The sequence below is a fragment of the Lampetra planeri genome, chromosome 2 (genome assembly GCF_965212315.1).
Source record: "Lampetra planeri chromosome 2, kcLamPlan1.2.h2, whole genome shotgun sequence".
NCBI classification, from domain to species: Eukaryota; Metazoa; Chordata; class Hyperoartia; order Petromyzontiformes; family Petromyzontidae; genus Lampetra; species Lampetra planeri.
Window position 1 is genome coordinate 17,074,851 of NC_136108.1, and position 19,956 is coordinate 17,094,806.

At 41.4% G+C, this 19,956-nt stretch overlaps 1 protein-coding gene across 1 annotated transcript in view; it reads right to left on the minus strand.

Annotated features, from left to right (window-relative positions):
- Positions 1–19,420, minus strand: part of NOSTRIN (nitric oxide synthase trafficking) — a 34,664-nt gene extending 15,244 nt beyond the window's left edge. The window contains exons 1-8 of the mRNA XM_078609212.1: positions 19,185–19,420; positions 18,250–18,335; positions 9,596–9,679; positions 9,087–9,149; positions 7,485–7,566; positions 5,947–6,009; positions 4,424–4,522; positions 3,758–3,883 (exon numbers count right to left, since the gene is read on the minus strand). Of these exons, the coding sequence (XP_078465338.1) occupies positions 3,758–3,883; positions 4,424–4,522; positions 5,947–6,009; positions 7,485–7,566; positions 9,087–9,149; positions 9,596–9,679; positions 18,250–18,335; positions 19,185–19,211 (630 nt within the window). The 5' untranslated portion in view covers positions 19,212–19,420. The remainder of the gene's footprint in view (positions 1–3,757; positions 3,884–4,423; positions 4,523–5,946; positions 6,010–7,484; positions 7,567–9,086; positions 9,150–9,595; positions 9,680–18,249; positions 18,336–19,184) is intronic.
- Between the last annotated feature and the right edge of the window lie 536 nt (positions 19,421–19,956).

Consider the following 19,956-nt stretch of genomic DNA (forward strand, 5'->3'; position numbering starts at 1 on the left):
TATTCATGATACATTTGTAGTGACATATAATGGGTCACTACGGCACTTAGTGGAATAGTGGGTATGGTAGCCCTCTCTGCCAGCAAAGGATATGATGTCATGGAAGAGGTTTCTGGGACTGGCAGAGTAGGGGGTAATGGTGGACGTAGTAGCCTGATTGGCCGGCAGGAGCGCGTGATGGGATGTAGGCCAAAGGTGACAGAGGTGAGTTCCAAAATGGGGCGTGGCCAAGGGCAAAGCCAGGCAAGGGACACGTGGAAGGTGACCCAGAACCTTCTAGTGGGTTCTGGAAGGGGGCGTGTTCGAGGGCGGAGCGGGGCCGCGCTGAGGGGCATAAAAGTGGGGTCCCGGGGCTGCATAGGGGCTGTCTGCTAGAATGGAACCCGCCGTGCTACGTCTTCTCCTCGGTCTCCAGTCTTCATACTCGGCATTGTGGGTCAGGCAGTGCGCCGACTGACCTGACCCGTTTATATAGTTACTCCATTGTGGTTACTGGTTATGTAGTTACCCCATTGTGGTCGTCGAATAAACGTGTTGACTCCTGAATTTGTGTGTCTCTCAAGTGAACCCACTACACATTTATACAAGTCAAAATAGAAAAGCCAGCGATGGCCAATACACCAAGCGCTGTGATGTAAATTGGTGGATCTCAACGGGTCCCGTGATCTACCAGAAAGATTATGACCAACAATTTTTAACCCTAAATATACTATAGCCATAACTTATTCAGGCCCATCTATTGGTAGACGTTGTGTTTGTTTTTAACGCATTAATTCTTAGTTGGGGAATGTGTATTTGCCATCAGCCTAAACGACTATTGTTAGCTGCTTATGTTAGCTATTTTGCCAGTATCAAGATGTTGAATATTTGTTCTCATTTGCTATCCAGCTATGGACCGCAATCCACGTATCTGTCACCGCTAGTATAATCAATTATTTTAGTACTCAGTTGTAACCGAGCAATTTTTGTTCGTAAGATTTTATCACACTATTGTTTCATTTAAATTGAATGCATTGTTCCTCCTTTACATGCTTTGTGTTATAATTGACAATTATCCCCAACAAAATAATGTAAAATGTTCTGCTATTCTTAAAACATCAAAGCAAGGTTTTTGCAGTAACGGATGTTGTGACATGGTAGTCTCGTGTTAAAGTATATTCCTGATGTCTATATTATTTGGGAAAGAACCGTATGATGAACTGATGAGTTGAGATCACTGATGAAAGGAACATTCCCATAATTCATTTTTGCAGTGTGAGATTATTTGAGAATCTGGTTCATATAAGAGGAATGAGGGGATTGTTGTTTTGCTCGCGACAGGCATGGCACAGTGGGCAATCTGCGAAGCCCGATTTTGCACTGGCTCAATTCCCATCTGGTGGCTCACCCAGCTGACTCCAGTGCAATACTCAGAATGTCCAAGCCCGGGAAAAAATGTCCTCACGCAATTGGAGATCAAAAAGTGTATGAACCAGCAGTCCTCTTGTGTTAGTGCTGGATTAGTTGTGCTCCTTTGCCAAATGTTGTACCTTTCCCTCATTCCTCTTAGACATCACGTGAGGATGTATTTTGACATGTCCTCCACACGCGACAAGTTGTCGACATTCTTTCAGTGGGGAAAGGGCGGTGGCTTTTTCTTGCTGGCATCCCAAATGTTCAAAACATTTCTCTTTAATCTGATACATAAGCTCCCTGCTCCCTGAACACCCACAACCTTAAACATGTGAACAAGTGGTTATATTGGAACAGTAATGACTCATTATGTGCACGTAATTTGTAGCAAACAAGAGTGTATGTTCCATTGAGAGCAAGATTAAGCTCTTGATGCAGCACACACTCTTGGAGCACCCGCAGTTTCTGGTCAGGATTGATTGAATCATGAATCTTAATTATTATTTTTAACTAGCCTTCACACATGCCCAGTGTCACAAAGGACAGCTCATATATTTTAATACTGTATACCTATTATCATTCATGAGACTAGTGTGCATTCACAGTTTTCCAATACGTGCCCGAATCGGTGTATTTTAATTTGGGATGCCAATCCCGAGTGTCAACACCACAATATGAAGGCTGCATTTTTGTGCCGGGGATGTGTATGTCTAATTAACAGAACTAAGGCCATAAATCTAACTGTGCCCTTCAAAAGCCGAGTGAGCTACAATATTTTATCCTTGCTCTAGAAGTGAGTTCATGCATGAGCATGTCATTCTGAATGTTCTTTAAAAAAAATCTATTTGCTCTTTCTGCTTGAAACAAATCCCCCCCCCAACCCAAACTAAGTATATTCTTGGCTCTTATTTGTTACTCTTTACTAATTTGATTATTTATTGAAAAGTCCATGTGAACTTGGTCAGCAGCTTTGGAAGAAAAGAAGAGATCGCTGGAGTAAATGACTTTGTGGTAGGCTGCCCGAGGCCCGCACATTCCCAAGAGCTGCTGTACTCGGCCTGCAATAGGGCATGACCAGTGAAGGGGACTGTTTGCTTCACTGCCAGACTTGACCAGCTGTCACTGCACATCAGCCTCCCCTTATACAAAACCCTGCCACCACCCCCCAAGGCAGCTAAACATAGTTTGCGTGTACCGGGGAAGCAGTATGCCGCCAGTGCTGAGGATGATGCTGCCATTAGTTACCTTTCCTCGGGAGGCGAAACCAGCCGGGTTACATGGGGGCGCATGCAAAGGGGCAGCACTTTATTTTGAAGGAGAGGCCAAGGCACAACTGCTAGTGTGCACAATAGTAAACCGAGGCAACCGACATAGAGGGCATCACCGCAAGACAATCCGTTTTCAAGTTTTATTCCAAGTCAGGGGAAGGGGAGTCATCTCACCCCATCATCTCTCGTGAGGTCCCTAAAATGAGTATCACTTAGCAGTCGTCATATGAAGAGTTCAGTACCTGTCATGGAAATGTGTAATTTATGCCACTGGCTCAGAGGCAACCGGAAACATTTGTGCCACCCAAATTCTCACCTGAGCTGGTGGACAGTGAGCAGTTTTTTGGACTTGGCATGTCTCATATGCCTCACCCTCAGACCTTGGAGTCCCCATGTATATGTCGCAAACCTAAACCAAGAGCCTTGTAGTTAAACACAAGTGTATGTCATATGTATGCCAGCTTGGGTAGTGCATCTCCTTCAAATAAAATCAGTGGATTTGATCTTCACACCGTTCTTATAGCAGAGGGCTATCATGAAGATGCTACGTTTCATCTCAATTGAGCATTTTGCAGGTACATTTTCAAATATGGACTATAACACCGGCACACAATGGCCTACAATTTTCGAATGACATCACAAGCTATTTAAAGTTCACTGTGAAGCATTACACCGACAGTGTTAACCCGGGTGGCCTTCTGGATAAGAGCCTCGAACCTCTGCAAAAAGTGGCAAATGTGCTGCTATCCAACAGGGTGCAGTCCAACAGCAAACAGACAGGGCCGCGTCAATGAGCTCAACAGCCAGGCACAAAGAGACAATGCGTTCCACAATTGCCTCTGGCTCCTCACGTCCTGAGTGACACCCGGATGGCAGCATAACAAAGTAATTTTTGGCGGTTAAAGGCGGTGCCATTAGCCCCACGTGGCCTACTTCGTACTGCAGGCCACATTCCGCACATTGACGGTGACTTCGGCCTATGGTCCACACGGCGTCTCGTGAATGACGTCATTCATGAACTCGATCTCTTACCTCAGGTAGGGGGGGACGTGCCGGGGCTTACATCGGAGGCACTACTCTCCGCGGCGGTGACCCACCTCACAGTTTTGCTCCATGGTCCTCTCCCACTGGCATCGGTACTGAGCCCCCAAGATGTTATGCTCATAGTACTCTTGGTCTGCCTTCTCCAGGGCCGACATGGACTTCTGCATCCGTGCTTCCACCTGAAAATGTGGCCACAAAATGAATGCCCGTCATCAAGGAGCCCATGTATCCGCAGCCCAATGATTGTGGGTTTTTGAACACGTGTTGCTGTACAGATATTTACTGCAATAATCAATTGGTTTAACATCGTTATGTCAAGTATCTCCTAATTAAGAGTCTAAGTGAGGGTTAATGAATACTATTAATGCATACCTGGTCTCTAGCTACAAAATAAGCAACAATTACAACATTGGCTTTTATCAATGTTAAACCTGATATATAGTTACATAATTTAGCGATGGTATTTCAGGTTTCTAGATCGTTAATTGTTTTAAATAAACTTAATTTTGAAGACATTTCGAAATCATTGTTAAATATGATGAACATGCAACAGATTTTAATATTTTTTTGCTGATTTGTATCTTTGAAATTACTTTATTTCTTCATTTTATTTCAATAGCCATCCAAAGCTTACTTACGTTTGTTTGTGTTCTTCAAACACGTTCAATTCAAAAGCCATAATGTGCAAACAAACCCCCGAGATGTGATTCGCGATTTACCTTTCTGCTGTCCTTGTCATTGCGAATGGAGAAACCTGCAGAGGACGTGACTAACAGCATCTCGTGGTTCCGCGAGCACTGGTAAAGCTTTCTCTGCAGCTGCCAACACAAACACAGAGCTGTCACGATAAAGCAGGCATGCAGAGGATATCCTGACATCGCCTTAAATCAGGGGAGGGGAACCTTTTTTCTGCCAAGGGCCATTTGGATATTTATACCATCATTCGCGGGCCATACAAAATTATCAACTTAAAAATTAGCCTGTTATATTTGGTCAAACATTTAATTAACTCACCCCTAATGCGATGGCTGGAACTGCTTCTCTTTGGTGAGGCATGTGATGTTAGCTGGTATTGATGATATTGCTACTCACAACTGCTTTTCCAGGTTTGCTCCTAGATTTATTGACTTTCAAGTCCCGCCTGCGATTGCCTTGGCAGGGCCAGATCAAATGATTTTGCGGGACTTATACGGCCCGCGGGCCGGACGTTCCCCACCCCTGCCTTAAATGTTACCGCCAACTCCTCCAACGCTGAGGCGAGGTTAATAGTATAGGGACTCCTCTACTTACGAACGAGTTAGGTTCCAGAGGTCTGTTAATAAGTCAATTTGTTCGTAAGTCCAACTTTACTCCTGTCGATTACAAATATGTTGCACGGCATGTACACTAAACACGGAGAATAGGTTTAAAAGTGGTATGATCTATAGATGTGGATGTCACTGGTTCTTAGTGTTCCTCAGATGTAGATGCCACCACCGTCATCTATTGCGCAGTGGTTGATGAGTATGCAAGGACCCCTCTGTTCGATATGGGTCATAGTTCAATGTACAACTACATAATACATAACACAAAATTATCATTGGGGTGAACACAAGTTGCAAAAAAAACCAGCAGATTATATATCATTAGATTTGCAAGAGAATCAGTATAGAATCCCTTTTATTACACAAATATTCCTTGGTAAACTCCCTGTAGAATCACATTCATGAGTTGTTGTTTTTTTACATGGGAATGACTATACTCTATTACACAACCATCCAGCACACATTCAGTGCCAATTATGGAAAAAATGCAATCGTTTTGACTTCAATATCAGATGTGTTACTATATTACAGTCGCATTTTTTTACATTTAAAGTAATTACACATTTTAAATTAAGTCCAGCATAAAGCATTTCACTATTTTGTGGACCAGTGGAGAGTTGCACAAGCACCTTAGACCAACAGATATGTGCAATGTGTATCGACTTCATCTGCTAATTAATAACACTGGAAATTGTGCAAACGAAGATCATGGTTGGGCCTGATAACTTGTGATTTTGAAAGTCCTGATGAATTGGTCAGTTGGCAAAAGCGGCTACAAATTGCCAAATCCCACCAATTTATTCTATTATCTCACAAGGCATTTCAGGAGAGCCATTTCAGATTTTTATTATCAACATGCAATGTGCAGAATGCCATTGAATCAGGTCCATATTACTATTCACTATCTCTAGAATCATGCTAGAATGAACTAACGATACCTTGAGCTGGTTGCTGCGGTTTTCAGTCATGATCTTTGTTGCCTTGTCGGCAGTTTGCTCCAACTGTAGAATTCACAAATATTGGGTAATAAACTTTCTACTGCTGAAATTCGTTTACATATGGTGATATATATTTCATATGAAATAACTGCTAAACACATATAATCAGTATTTTTTTGCAATCTACGACTTGATTTTTTTTTACCCTATATCCAAAAAATATTTAAATATGAAATTAATAAAATATGGGTACACGCTTCACAAACATCTAGTAGCATACAAATTGGCTAATTCAAAGCATAACAAAGTGCGAAGTGCTAACCGATTGAGACATATTTACTGGCTCAGGGTTATGAATTCCAGCAGTGCAATGGTGTACTCATCATTTCTCATTTATTTTCTCCCGCAATTACTTTCCCAGTCATGCTCCTGGAATTACGTCACGTCACATAATTAATTTGAAACTCTCGTAAAGCAGCGCATCCACGTTAAAGAACAGTCCGTGGAACGAGATATGACAGAGCCGCTTCTTATATCTCAAGTGATCTCTTTAAAAAGGCAGATGCAACTTGAATGATTTGATGTGTGCACTGCGTATACACGGTTGGTGTATCAATGGTATGACCAGTGTAAGTTGTGTTTGTCCCTTCCTTTGTGATGCTATGAACAGGCATTTCAACAATGTTTTTATGAAAACATCCTAATTGAAAATGTCACTTTGTGTTTTCCAGCATGCAGTTATTCTCGCAAATATTTTCAATGTAGTTTTATATTTGGTACCAGTTATATTTGGTGCCAGTCAAATGTTCATTTGAATACAGTATTAATAATTCATAGGTTGATTGATGATTAAGTTATAACGAGGGGGGGGTGTTAAATAGTGGCATAGTGATGAGCGCATCTGCACTATGAAACCAGCAACCTGACTTTTATTTCTAGTAGCCACGGCTAACATGAGTGGCAAGTAATAGCTGAACTGGTCCTGAGCGCTGCCACTTTACCGACCTGCACTGACCAGTGTGGTAATGTTTGGTAAGGACAAAGATGTGACCAACACAGCATGGGGAGGCAATCGTCTAGCAGTGTATTGAAAAACGGCTGAACATTACACATTGAATTACGATTAAAATAACTGTAACAAGCCTAAAGAATTATGCTTATTAAAGTCTCATTGTCTATGCTTATCTATAATAGAGGTTTTTTGGTTAGATCGCATAAATACAAATGCGTCGTTCAATCAGCCACCACTCGGCACAACCAATTAGTAAAGTTTGTCATGTAAACAAAACATGCCAATTCGTTACTAGTTAAGTGTTGGAGAGCAAACCCATCACATTTACAATTCGAGTATGACGTTTCGCCAGTAATTACAACGACCACCATCAGGCAGGCAGCCAATTTACGAATTTTCTGTGTCGGGTGGTGGCGAGTTTAACGACACATTTATATTCACGCAATCTAACCCAAAAACATATATTAAGGATAATATTGGTCACGAAAGTCGACGTGTTAAACTGTCTCTGCTTATCTTTGCCTACCTGCTTCTTTCTCTTGCACTCCTCATCAATTTCCAATTGCAGGGTTTTCACAAAGTCTTCTTGAAAGGCTTTGGCGAGATTTCTAAAGATCAGGGGAACAAAGTAGAATTAACACATTGAGGACTAACGGAACAAATGTAAAGGTGAATGCAAACTTTAAATTGGTCGTGTGAGTGGGTCCAGACGAGTGTGCACGTTTGGAATACAAATACTTTAGGGTTGTATAATTACTTTATACAAAGGCACACACCTATTTGGGCCACTGCACAAGAGTGTTAATTGAAAAAAAAATTCCTTCTGATGACGATCGCTTGTGTTGTTATAGAAACGTCATAGTTTTTGTTATTTTTGTTATTTTCTTTGAACCCATCTACATGACTTTACCGATAGACCCAAAGAAAATAATTGAAAATTAAGAAAACATTTGATTTTATGATATCCACGTTCATTAAAATATATTCATTTATGTACGTACACACTGGCTAATTACACTGATTAGATGCACACTAGAGGCACATAATTTTTCGTGGAATATTTGGACAAATTAAAACAAGTAATGATTCATGATTTTATTCGCATTGTGAGATGAGAGAATTTTAACAGCATTTAATTTCCACAATGTGACATTTTGAGGACCACAAAAGGTATTTTTTCGCAATCACCAATCACATCATGCATTGGGTCAGCTTGCGTACTGCAGTGACTCATAGCAGAGGCTGTAACCAATCCATGTCGGCCATTCATCATCACAGATACCACACTCGCCCACTGAAAAATGTCATTAATTGCCCACGTGACAACTGACCAACAAAATGCACTTCATTTTAAATCAATGGGATGTGGTGATAGTTTTAGATAAACAAAACTCTGCGTGTAAAGGTTATGTTCACCAAATTCCAGAGGTGGGACAAAGTCATTGTTATGCAAGTCCAAGTCGAGTCGCAAGTCATCAAATTCATGACTCGAGTCTGACTCGAGTCCAAGTCACATGACTCGAGTCCACATCTCAGAGGTGGGACAAAGTCATTGTTATGCAAGTCCAAGTCGAGTCGCAAGTCGTCAAATTCATGACTCGAGTCTGACTCGAGTCCAAGTCACATGACTCGAGTCCACACCTCTGCCAAATTCTCACATGAATGTTTTTGTTTTCACACACACCGTCTTTGCTTCACATCACTGTTCATGGCCAGCGGGAATAGGTTTATGTTATACGTAGTAATTCGTGGGATGGAGCAGTGATGTAGTGGTATGCGCACTGTGCGATGAGCCCAGTAGCCTGGGATTATTAACCCACCGCAACTGACATCAGTGGCAAATGGCATCTGAACTGATTATAGGCTCCCCTTCATCCACACGCATTGGTCAGCATGGTGAAGTATGGTCAAACACCCACCATGATCTGACACAGCTTGAGGAGGCCTTAATCATGTAGTGGATTGTAAAATGGCTATAAGTTAATATATATCGAATTTAAATGAAAGGTGGAGTGGGTTTAAAAACATTTTTAAAAACTCTCCACGGAGGTGTCCATTCATGGCATGCTAATGTTAGACAAGACATGCATTTTATGTTCATGGTAATGTATGAAAATGCCTCATTTACATGTGTAGTTCAGATGTTGAAGTCATTTCTTGGTATACTGCGAGCAAAGCATTCAACACCGAGCTGCAAAACAGACCACAATTGTTATATCATATTACAGTGGGAAAAACTCACAAGCATTCGCTGAGTATTAATAACACAGTCCAGTGGTTCTCACCAAAATGTCCGCTCCCCCTCTGTGATTCCGCAAAGTCTTTCGCTAGCGACTAATGAAGGTAACAGTTTCTGCATTACAGCCTATGCGCACGATTGTATTGCTTTGTATTTGCATAATAATGCAAATATCTACAAATGTGTTTAATAAGCCCATCGTGGTGCCTTCAAAACCCGAAAGTCTGACAACCACTGTTGTAGTGGACACTGATTTAGCAGTCGTTAGTTTAACCGTACACCAGAGGCTTATTACGTGTGTGTCCCAACATTAACAAGCAAGCCAACCAAGGGAGGTTTGAAGGTGACATCACGTTGTGGCTTTTTTTCTTCTCTTTCTCGTTTTGAACACCACGTACCCTTTCTCAATCTTGCTAGATACTTTGCATAGCCGAGTCACAAGCTTTTTCAGGGTTCGGCCATAGTTGAGTTCCAGGTCAGCCCTGCGGGACAAAAATAACATGATGCATTTATAATCTGGCCACATTCTTTATGAAAGGAAGAATCTGTAATTATGTATGTAATAATGTAACAAACACAATTTAATGCTCTTATAAGTACATGTAAACCTGCTCTGTTTACACAATTAATCGTTGTAATGCAGTGCAGCTTTAAGTATGTTTGTTATTACAACAATTTGCACTTGACTAGGCAAATCCCACACACTGACTGATGGAGACTGGCAGGTGCTGGCACGTCAACAGAAGCAGCCCTTGTCTCCAACGCTTTGTATTCACAAGCTGCTTCCACTACAGGAAAATTACCGAACAGAGAAACGAATGAGCACCTCCATGTAATCCCTGATGAGATAGTAATTATTTTAACATTCTAAATATCACATGTCCTGCGTCGCTGAATGCGAGCATTATTGATAAATCAAATGAACCTTCTATCATTTAAACATAAATTGTCCATGAAGACCATTCATAACAAAATAATGGACAATTTAGAGGCCAAACAGTTGCATGAACAAGGGGAATTGCCTGAAATGATGACTTCCATGGAGATGGAGTTATGAGTTTAGCTTACGTGTATATGTTGTATGTATGTTGAACTTCATTTGTACCATACATAGCCAAGCACACTAATTGGGGGGAATTAAATAAACTACTGTATTTTTCTTACTATATATTTTTTACCAAGTAAGGCCCACTGACGTATGTAGTTATTTTTTCAGAAGCACAAATGATAGGTCATCGAAATGGCTTAGCATGTGGAAAGTTATAACAACCATATACTCTAAACTTATGTTTCTAAATGTGTGGGGGAAACCCCGAGGACCTGGAGAAAAATCCACACGACCACGGGGAGAGAGACTATGTTAACGCCAAATATAAAGTCGTCAGGGTCGGGATTGAACCCACGACCTCCTGTATACCAGGCGAGATAGTTAACATCTCTCCACCATGGATCGTTGTGGCACTGTACCATGGCTGATGATTAATGATGATAATAATGTTAACTATCAATACAACACATACTCTGCTCAACAGCTGCTGCACAAAATGTCAGTGTTGTAACAAAATTCATACATGCTCGTGGATTTTTTTAAATATATGGTACATATAAAAGTTAATAAATGTTTGGACAATCGAAGAATATTTAATTCATATTTAGAATGTTTTAATACTGTCATTATAGCAGCACATATTCGTATTTATGGGCAGCATTACAGATTAAGCTCATTTTCAATATTCGACTACTTTGGCCAAGTTGGAGAGGCATCTATAGCAACATTAAAAATAAAATTGGCTGTAAGCTTACCAGGGGTAGAATACAAAATGTCTCCGAGTGGAATTAATGGAATGTAGCATGTTAATCACGGAGTGTAATAGATGAACCAGTTAGTTCCCAGCGCCACTGTGTGCGATTGAGCAACACAAAACTTTGGCTGTGCCTTTAACTATTGTGGTTATCATCAACAACATCAGCCATACTCTATCCACTGTTGGATAAAGGCCTGCCCATGCTGTCGCCATCCTCATTGTCCTGAAATGCCACAATCCATATGAGTCGTGCAACAAGAACGTATCACTCCATCTTTGCGGCGGTCATCCTCTTCTGTCCCTTGGCTGCCATTCTGTCACTAGTCTTGTTCATTGGCCATCTCCCCTCAAGCTTCTGATTAGCGCGGCTGGCTATGTACGGTGTGAAAAAGGTTTAACATACATGATGGGCTCTAATATACATATGTTTTCTCTGATTCATGATATCCTCTTTGTCTCTCATTGTTATTCCAAGTATGCACCTCTTGATGCTTATTTTGTGAAATGTTTTCATTGTGTCACTGTTTCTGATCTTATGTCCACGCAAGTGTAGTGACTCTCAGACAACTTGTACTGTAGAGGTTTCTTTATTTATTATTTAGGGAATTCCACGCACATATCACTTGGGCCAGGGATGGCACGCAAGTAGCAACGATGCAAAGACAGCGACGACACGAAGAGCGACGCGAATACAGCGACGGCACGAAGACAGTCGACCCCAATCCCATGGCAGCCTCGAACCTTGCCTCTTGCCTCCTTTTATTCCCGGCGTGACCCTCTCTCCACCCCCGGCCACACCCAATTTATCGAACCGTCTAGCCCATTCCCGAATTTCCCAGATGTTTCCCCTGCCATGATTACCCCGCGTGACCACTGGGCCACGTACTGTTCCTGCACCCGCACTGTCTCCACACATGCACTGTCTTCACACATGCACTGTCTCTACACAAGTAATATGCAATGATTGAGCATTTTATTCTACAGGCACATTGTTATGTTTCCTGTGAAATACCAGAAGTATATGTAGATTGATGGGCAGAGGCAAGTCATACATATGTTGTTTTGGGAGATGGTGCTCTTTGGTTTATATATATATATATTTATGTATTTATTCATCACTGTTGTGGCTCATTAAAGAAACATGAGATTGAATGCGACCACAGTTGATCCAAAGTAAGATCTATTCGCTATATGCAATAAATACAAGGTCTCGCCCAACGTGACTCAAGTCATGCTAATGAATTCTAAATAACGATATCTTATTGTAAGTCTCACAAAAGAGCCATCAAATAATAAGATTGGTGTGAGTTAAAATACGAGAGGTTAATTCGCCATTCTATTTTTACTTATGTTTTTTATATAAATAATTACCGAATATAAAGTTAGAAATCTTCAAATACTACTAGAATGATACATTGCCATCACCTAAAAAACATGTGAAGCCAATGTCACTATGACCCATCTATAAGTTTCGATTTATTACACCTCCAGTTAATGCACACAAATAGCTGAATGTAGTACATGTGACATGGAGTTATATTTCATGGGTGTTGCAATATCCACTAAAGGACTGCATGAAATTATGGAGCGTGAGATGCAACATTCAAAATGTATCTGATCTTGTCCAGGAAATGTGTCTGGTGTTCATTTCATGCTGATAACATGATACAATTTCCTGACATTGTGTGGCCAACACTAGAATGTGTGTGTGTGTACTGCATGGAGGGTGAGGAACAAACGTCATTTCCTCCACTTCCTATCCTCACAACTCTCCGTACACGGTTGATCCAGTTCTGGTGCATGTTAAATATTGTAGCAAAAATGTCTAAGCATGACAGACATGATTCCATGCATTTCAGCTGACCACACGATATCAACCTTTGTAGTTTGAATTGGTGATATCAGCTCAATTCTTTGCGACACAAAAACATGCATCTCTCTTTGTTATTGTGTTACAAACCAGTGCAGTGTAAAACACAAGTACGGTGCATATTCTGTAATTGACACATCAAAAAGGTCAACTCAGTATACATCCTCAATATCTAGCACATGCAACAGAGTTTGAGGCTGTACCAATATTGTTTACGAAGGTCCAACAGTTTGGGGAGAGGAGTGGGGTGCCGGGATGTTTACAAACTTACATGGTATACAGGAGGCCGTGGGTTCTATCCCGACCCTAATGCCTGTTTATTTGGAGTTTGTATGTTCTCCTTCTGATTGGGTGGATTTTTCACTGGATCCCCCGATTTTTCCCTCCACATTTATAAACGTGCGTTTAGAGTATTTGGCTGCTATGAATTCCACGTGATAAGCCACTGGTCGCATATAAAAAAAAAGCTATGTAGTGTAATATTTCCTCAATACTCCCATACAACACTGTGGTGGTAAGCTCGAAAAGAGTCTGTGTAATGACACGGTGTAGTTTGTGCCATTTCACCAGAAGCCTATAACATGTCAAGAGAGGACCATCAGTGGCACTGTGAAGAATGCCCTGCTACTGTCATAGCTCTGTAACCAAGCAATGAATGATCATCTCAAGCCATCCTAACACTTTGGCTGCAAATAAACTAATATACATTGTACGATATGCTATGGAGACTGGCGAATACATTGAACAAAAGCTGAAAAGTGCAAAGACAGCTGTGGAGAGGTGCATGCTTGGAATGACATCGGGAGATTGCAAAATGAACACATGGATTAGATCATGTATGCAGATTCGAGATGAGCCTACAAAACATCCGGGTTTGGCCAAGAAATTGCCAGTTCCATAAAAAACTAACCAGATGTTTGGAAGCATGTGCACAATTGCGATTTTATCCCAGTTTAACATTCTCTGGCCTCTTACTCAACTCATGATATGAGTAGTGGGCTCGCTTGCCAGATGAGGAGAAAGTGGAGTATTTAATGTGGTACTACACTGCATTATATATAGTCTGTGGAAAGAGTGATCCTTCCATCGGAATGTGGAACTTCCATCACTGGCTAAACGCCATAAGTGCAATGCCCCATGCGCGTCTGAGTTAGGAGACACTGAATGTTGGGGGGGGGGGGGCGAGTAATTGTATCAAACTGACATTGACTCTTAGGGTGACCTGGGGTAGGGGAGACAATGCAAGGCCGTGAGAGCCATGCCACTGTTACATCTTTACTGCTCCCTCCATCCTGCACCTTACGTCTACCGACTGTAAAAAAACTAACAATATGTTTTTACCAGGTAAGGCCCACTGACCTATATAGCTCTTTTTTCAAAAGCCATCTGGCAACAAATGACAGCTCAACGAAGTGGTTTATCAAGTGGATAAACGCAGGAAGATAAGTGGGCAGTGGGAGCAGTGTAGTTATATAAAAAAAAATTGGCTACGATTAACCCTAAACCCTTTGACCTTCCCCATGTCACCCTTAATATCATTCTCTACTCTTTGGGTCTTTCGGTAAAGTGACGTAGATAGAAAATATTTAAATAATACAAATCACGAAGTTTCGATCGCAACACAAGCAATCATCTTCAGGTAAAAAAATACAGCAGGCGGACTGCTGAGGCAGGATGAAATATAGCGAGTGAGCTACTGCAACCAGAAAAGACACATTCGGACAGCTCCCCCTTAGAGGTGCCAACCAGGAATGGAGTGAATGCAAAGTGCTGATAGAGAGTAGCCTCCATAAAATGCCACATAGTACTGGCCATACTTAGCACCTGCTAGCAGAAGAAACACTTCAATTGTATTTGTTATCGAACTGTGAATTTGCATCGTACATGATTTATTTTAAAGTCCTAGCAGGGACAATTTCTGTGCATTTGTATGTCCTTGAGCAGTGTAATGTAGCAATGAGATGCTCCAGTAGCCTGTACTAAACTGATTTCATTAATAGTAAATTCATATTTTTAAAAAATGATAATCCACTCCTGGACGAAGACCCTTCCATGCCTTGTTGGTTATGAGGGTAATTAATGATCACGGATAACATCAGTGGCAAGCAGTGGCGGCTCCTGCAAAATCTCTCAGGGGGGGCAAATGTCTGGATGATTGATAAGGTCCACCCATGCAATGAATAAATTAACAGCTTAAGCATGTAAAGGCAACTTCACTTCTTTAATATTAATGAAAAATAAAGTGACTCTTACAATACATCTTGTTTGTTTATATACTCACTATTAAAACAAACCACTCAAGTTTATTTTATTAAAGATTCCACTAGGTGGCGATAAATTATATTGTTGGATGAAACGTGCTTACGTATGATGACGTTAGCACGTATGATGACGTAAGCACGTTAGTGCATGCCCTCCCGGAAGCCATAGAGAATGCATTGCAGCGCTCCCGTTCGAAAAAAAACATCTTTGAATGTAAGTCTATGGGGCCACTCGGGGCGATTCTCAGCCGGAGTGAAATCGCCCAAAAAGAGGCGGTACTCCACAGAACGTGACATGACGCTGATTGGACTATATCCAGAGGCTGACAGTGACGGCTAGCGTGACTCTGTGGTTGAATGACATTGGTGGTGCGTCGCCCAATCGCCCTAATGAAGAAACCGCCCCTGGTGGCAAGTGATAACTGAATCCTTCCTGGGCCCTCTCACTATACCAACCCACATTGACCAGCATGGTTTAAGTATGGTTAAACAACACCAATGACCGGCACAGCCAGTGAAGGCCTTCATCTATCGATGGATTGTGAAAAAGCCTGTGAAATTATTCAATTCATGTTTTAATATATGAGTTTGTGGCGTTACAGAACAACACTTCATTGACAACTGGAAAGTCATGACTTCAGTTTACAGTTTGGGATTGGATGCAAATCAACATCGCTCTGTGCCTTTGATAAGATAAGTACCACTTTGTGGAAAGTCAACAGTGATCATCCTATGGAGAGATCTGTACCAATAATAGACGTGTGGAATTTCCACCACTCGCTCAGGATCTTCAACACAAGAGTATAAATACGTAGTTTTTTTGGGCCTATGGTGCAACATATCCTGCATTTGCAGTGGCGAAAAAAATCCAATAGAGAATAGGGAGGGTTTGTTCATGGGGTGCAGGCAATACATATCATAGCCAGTCTTTTCAAGATAACTTGGAAAGGCACTTTCACAACCATAACAACGGAAAACATGTTGTTCCCAATGCTGCATGCGATGGCTTGACCTGGGCAGAGCATCAATGTTTGGAATGTGTTGCTGTGACGTTACCCATAGTTATGGAAATAAAGTTGAATATTTTAATGATTACTATACAAACTATACATTGCCAGAGTTGCATGATGTCAACGAAGACAAAAGCACTTGTTAATGAAGCAAACATTCATCCACATGAATTGTAGATTATTACACGTATAATATTAACTTCAGAGATATTTATTTGACTATATTTATGCTGTTGCTACGTTGTTAAGTAGACACGTAATTATAACATACGTGGCAAGGGAATATGATCCCATATCACTCTTTCCTTATGTTGCCTACACGAGCCAGAGCTTACCAAAATTTAGACCTCATGCCCTGCAGCTTTCCATCATTTACCCAATCCAAACATCGCAAATTATCGCCGTCGACCCACCTCACACACATTGCAATGTCAACACCAAAACTCCCACTCTAACGGACACTACAAATACCATCACCCACCCACATTTTCTGCATTTTCATCCCCCTCAAATATTTCCACCATCCCAAGCTCTCTACCCACTATCCAGATCCCCCTACCCACTATCCCGATCTTCCTACCCACTATCTCGAGCTTTCTACCCACTATTGAGAGGCTCCCTGCTCACTATTCCGAGCTCCCAACCCACTATCCCAAGCTCTCTATCCATATCAATGGATGCCATATTACGCCTACACAGAATCGTTGTGTGGCAAAACAACCTCATCACCATGATGCACGAGGCCTTCTCCATTGATACAACAGCTATCTTCTGTTTATACCACCCTCCTAAATTCCTAAATATTCACTCAATCAATTCAAAGCCACTTCTCATCCATCATCTCATACAGGAGGGCACCAGTAACATTCTGTGTCTCATTGAGAATTGGCACACACCCTTTGACCTCTATTCACTCTCTGAAGCACCCCCACTCCCTCCACTCCAAGCGAACTCGTTCCTTTGGCAGAGTTGTAGGAATTGCTGTCATGTCTAACCTGCCTTTAAATTCCTAGACTATAAATTTCCAAAATGTTTGCTCTCTAGATCGTTTCTCTGTTCAACTGTTACCCCTCCAATCTGAAACTCGTTGTGATTTACCATTTGTCAAAGTCAGGGATGTCAAGGATATCCACTCGCCGCAATATAATGTCGGGTGAGTTTCTACTGCCTATTCCATTCATTTCCATCCGTGTGTTTGCTGTTTTATTGGCCATTTTAAATCCTGCATTTGGTGTGGGGGGAGATAACATGTCCAGGGGCAAACTGTACAGCGGCGGGTAATTTGGAAGTGCCATGGAGTCACTTTCCAGCTTCATGTTGACAAGTGGATGTTTGCCAGAGGTTACAAGTTGTGACACACGTCAAAGGCCGGTACAGTGCATAGTTAGTTTTTTTTGGGAGGAATACTGTGGCAAGCCATGAATTTAAAAAATCCAGGGAGTGGACGATGGCAGCCTTCACGTGGCCCACTCTGTTAAGTCAGAAATCACGACTCGTGCCATCAGCCTGGTGACCGAACATCGATCAACAAATATCCCAGTCTCCAGAGCAATCGAGCCAAACAAAAAAACATTGGCAAGATAATATTACATTCACAGCTGTGTACCGCACATAATTTAAAACATGTCAGAGTTTCCTGAACAACCGAACAGCTGTACATCGCGAAAGAAACCTTAAGTGAAATGCAATTGTGAGTATAGCCGTGACTTGTTATTGTTTATAATTGTCATTGCAAATAGCATTAACTTTTTTTGTTCAGCCATTTGCTAGTTATGTTAAATTGTGATAGCAATTTAGAACAAGCTATACGTGTACAATTGTAATTGCTATGCGTGATTTACTTCAAGTGCTTTTAAAATCACTTACACCGATATTACTTACAGCATTTAAACATATAGGTGGTATTATTTGTTACGTAGGAATAATTATCGTTTGTCCAGAACTGGTTATATTTAGTGCGGTATGTTGTTTCATCAATACATGTCCAGTAAAAGTGCTGGACGTGTACACTTTAAAAGACTACGTACGCAACGGGCAGTCTTTTAATGTGCATACAGATTGACCGATACACGCCTGCGTGCCGTATAAATGTCTGCAAGTTGTCACCTGATCTGGAACACGGCGGTCACCTCCTTACAGAAATCTGTTCCGTGTTTGACGGACTTGAGCAGCTCTTGGTAGATCTTTGCGTACTGCGTGTAATGTGACACAACGTGCCGTGAAGGGCATTATACATTACAAAGTTTGCACAGTACTGTACTTCCATGTAAATAATTAAACTCCAACTCGCCGCATGGCCTACTCATCATAGAAACCTCGCAAACAGGTACCCTATGATTAAAAACGGGAATAAAAACGTGCATATTATTCGCGAACAGGTGTGGTCCAAAGTTAACGAAATAAAATCCATTAAAAAAAATTACAAATTAAATTAAACCTAACTCTTCGATGCCTTCTCAATCACTAACTGTTAATACGCTTTATTATTTTTGAATACGTATGAAATGCTTTGAAAATAGTTATGGTCGGCGAAGCGCAATGCAACTGATTTTACTCCTTGTGACTGGTTAATAAACCGGAGTGCTTTATTGCAGGTAAAAAAATGTACCACAGTTAATTCAGTCATGTGTGTGCTCAGTGCACACGCTTTATAATACAAGTTGTAAGGCTGAGTCAGAATACATAACAACATTGTGTCGGCACTTGGCTTTGCGACTTTCCATGGCTTCGTTGATTTTTCATGTAATCTCCCTCTGGTTTAAATTTACTTAATGCATTTATTTTCAACCTCACACTATACCCAGCACGAAACAAGATTTGTTCAGTTATGCTGGCCACAAATGACAATCTAACTAAATAATAGCTACAACTTCACACCACCAGTTGCTATAGTTAAGCACACTAATAATCTCAACAAACACATGTTCATCGTAAAGTAGTGAGCAGATCTAGAATCAAACACTTACTTTTTTGCATTTTTAAAACCTAAAGAGTTCTACACATAACAGTCTCATCAAAGCAAGCTAATATTTAATCCTTACCGTGACTTCACTTTTCGGGTCTTGCATGGCTGCAGCTCTCTTCTACGTGATCTTTATTATTTTTCACCGATCTTGATGTCTTGACATTGGTTGCTGCGCATTCCCCGTATTCAAAGTCAGAGAGAGCACGTTCACAGCCAGTGGGGAAGACGAGAAGAGTGAACGCTGGCTGGTCTTGTGCCCAACTCGGCCGGGCTATGTCGAGTGTGTGTGCCTATTTAAAAAAAGACAAACCACATGACTACTGTCACGCCTTCCGGGGCATCCCCCGCCTCGGCTCTTGAGTTGATTTTTTTCTATATGCTTTGACAACACGGAGTGAAGGGCATCGTGACGACTAGCAATGAACAACGGGTCTGGGCAAGCAATACGCCGAAGCAGACAGCACCTGCATGCATTTCATTGGCCTGGACCCATCCGCAATTAGCCCCTCGCCAAGCTCATACCTGCACACTACATTCTGCGGGCTATGTGTGACCATTCTGTCCCGTCTCTCTTCCACACACTCACCTCCCTTGCATTTCATGCCAAGTTGATGAAAGAGGCTCACTTGAAGGATTATTAGGATTTGTGACAGTTGTGTTTTTTTGCCAATAAATGTAGGAATTTAACGACGTACTGTTTTTTTAACTCAACTCTATTTGTTTTATACTGTATACAGTCCTCTGACTTGAACTACAAACCCATTTGCCTCTTATCCGACCTATATAGATTGCCTCTTATCCCACCTATATAGATTGTTCACAAAGATCGTTGGGAATAGACTAACAAA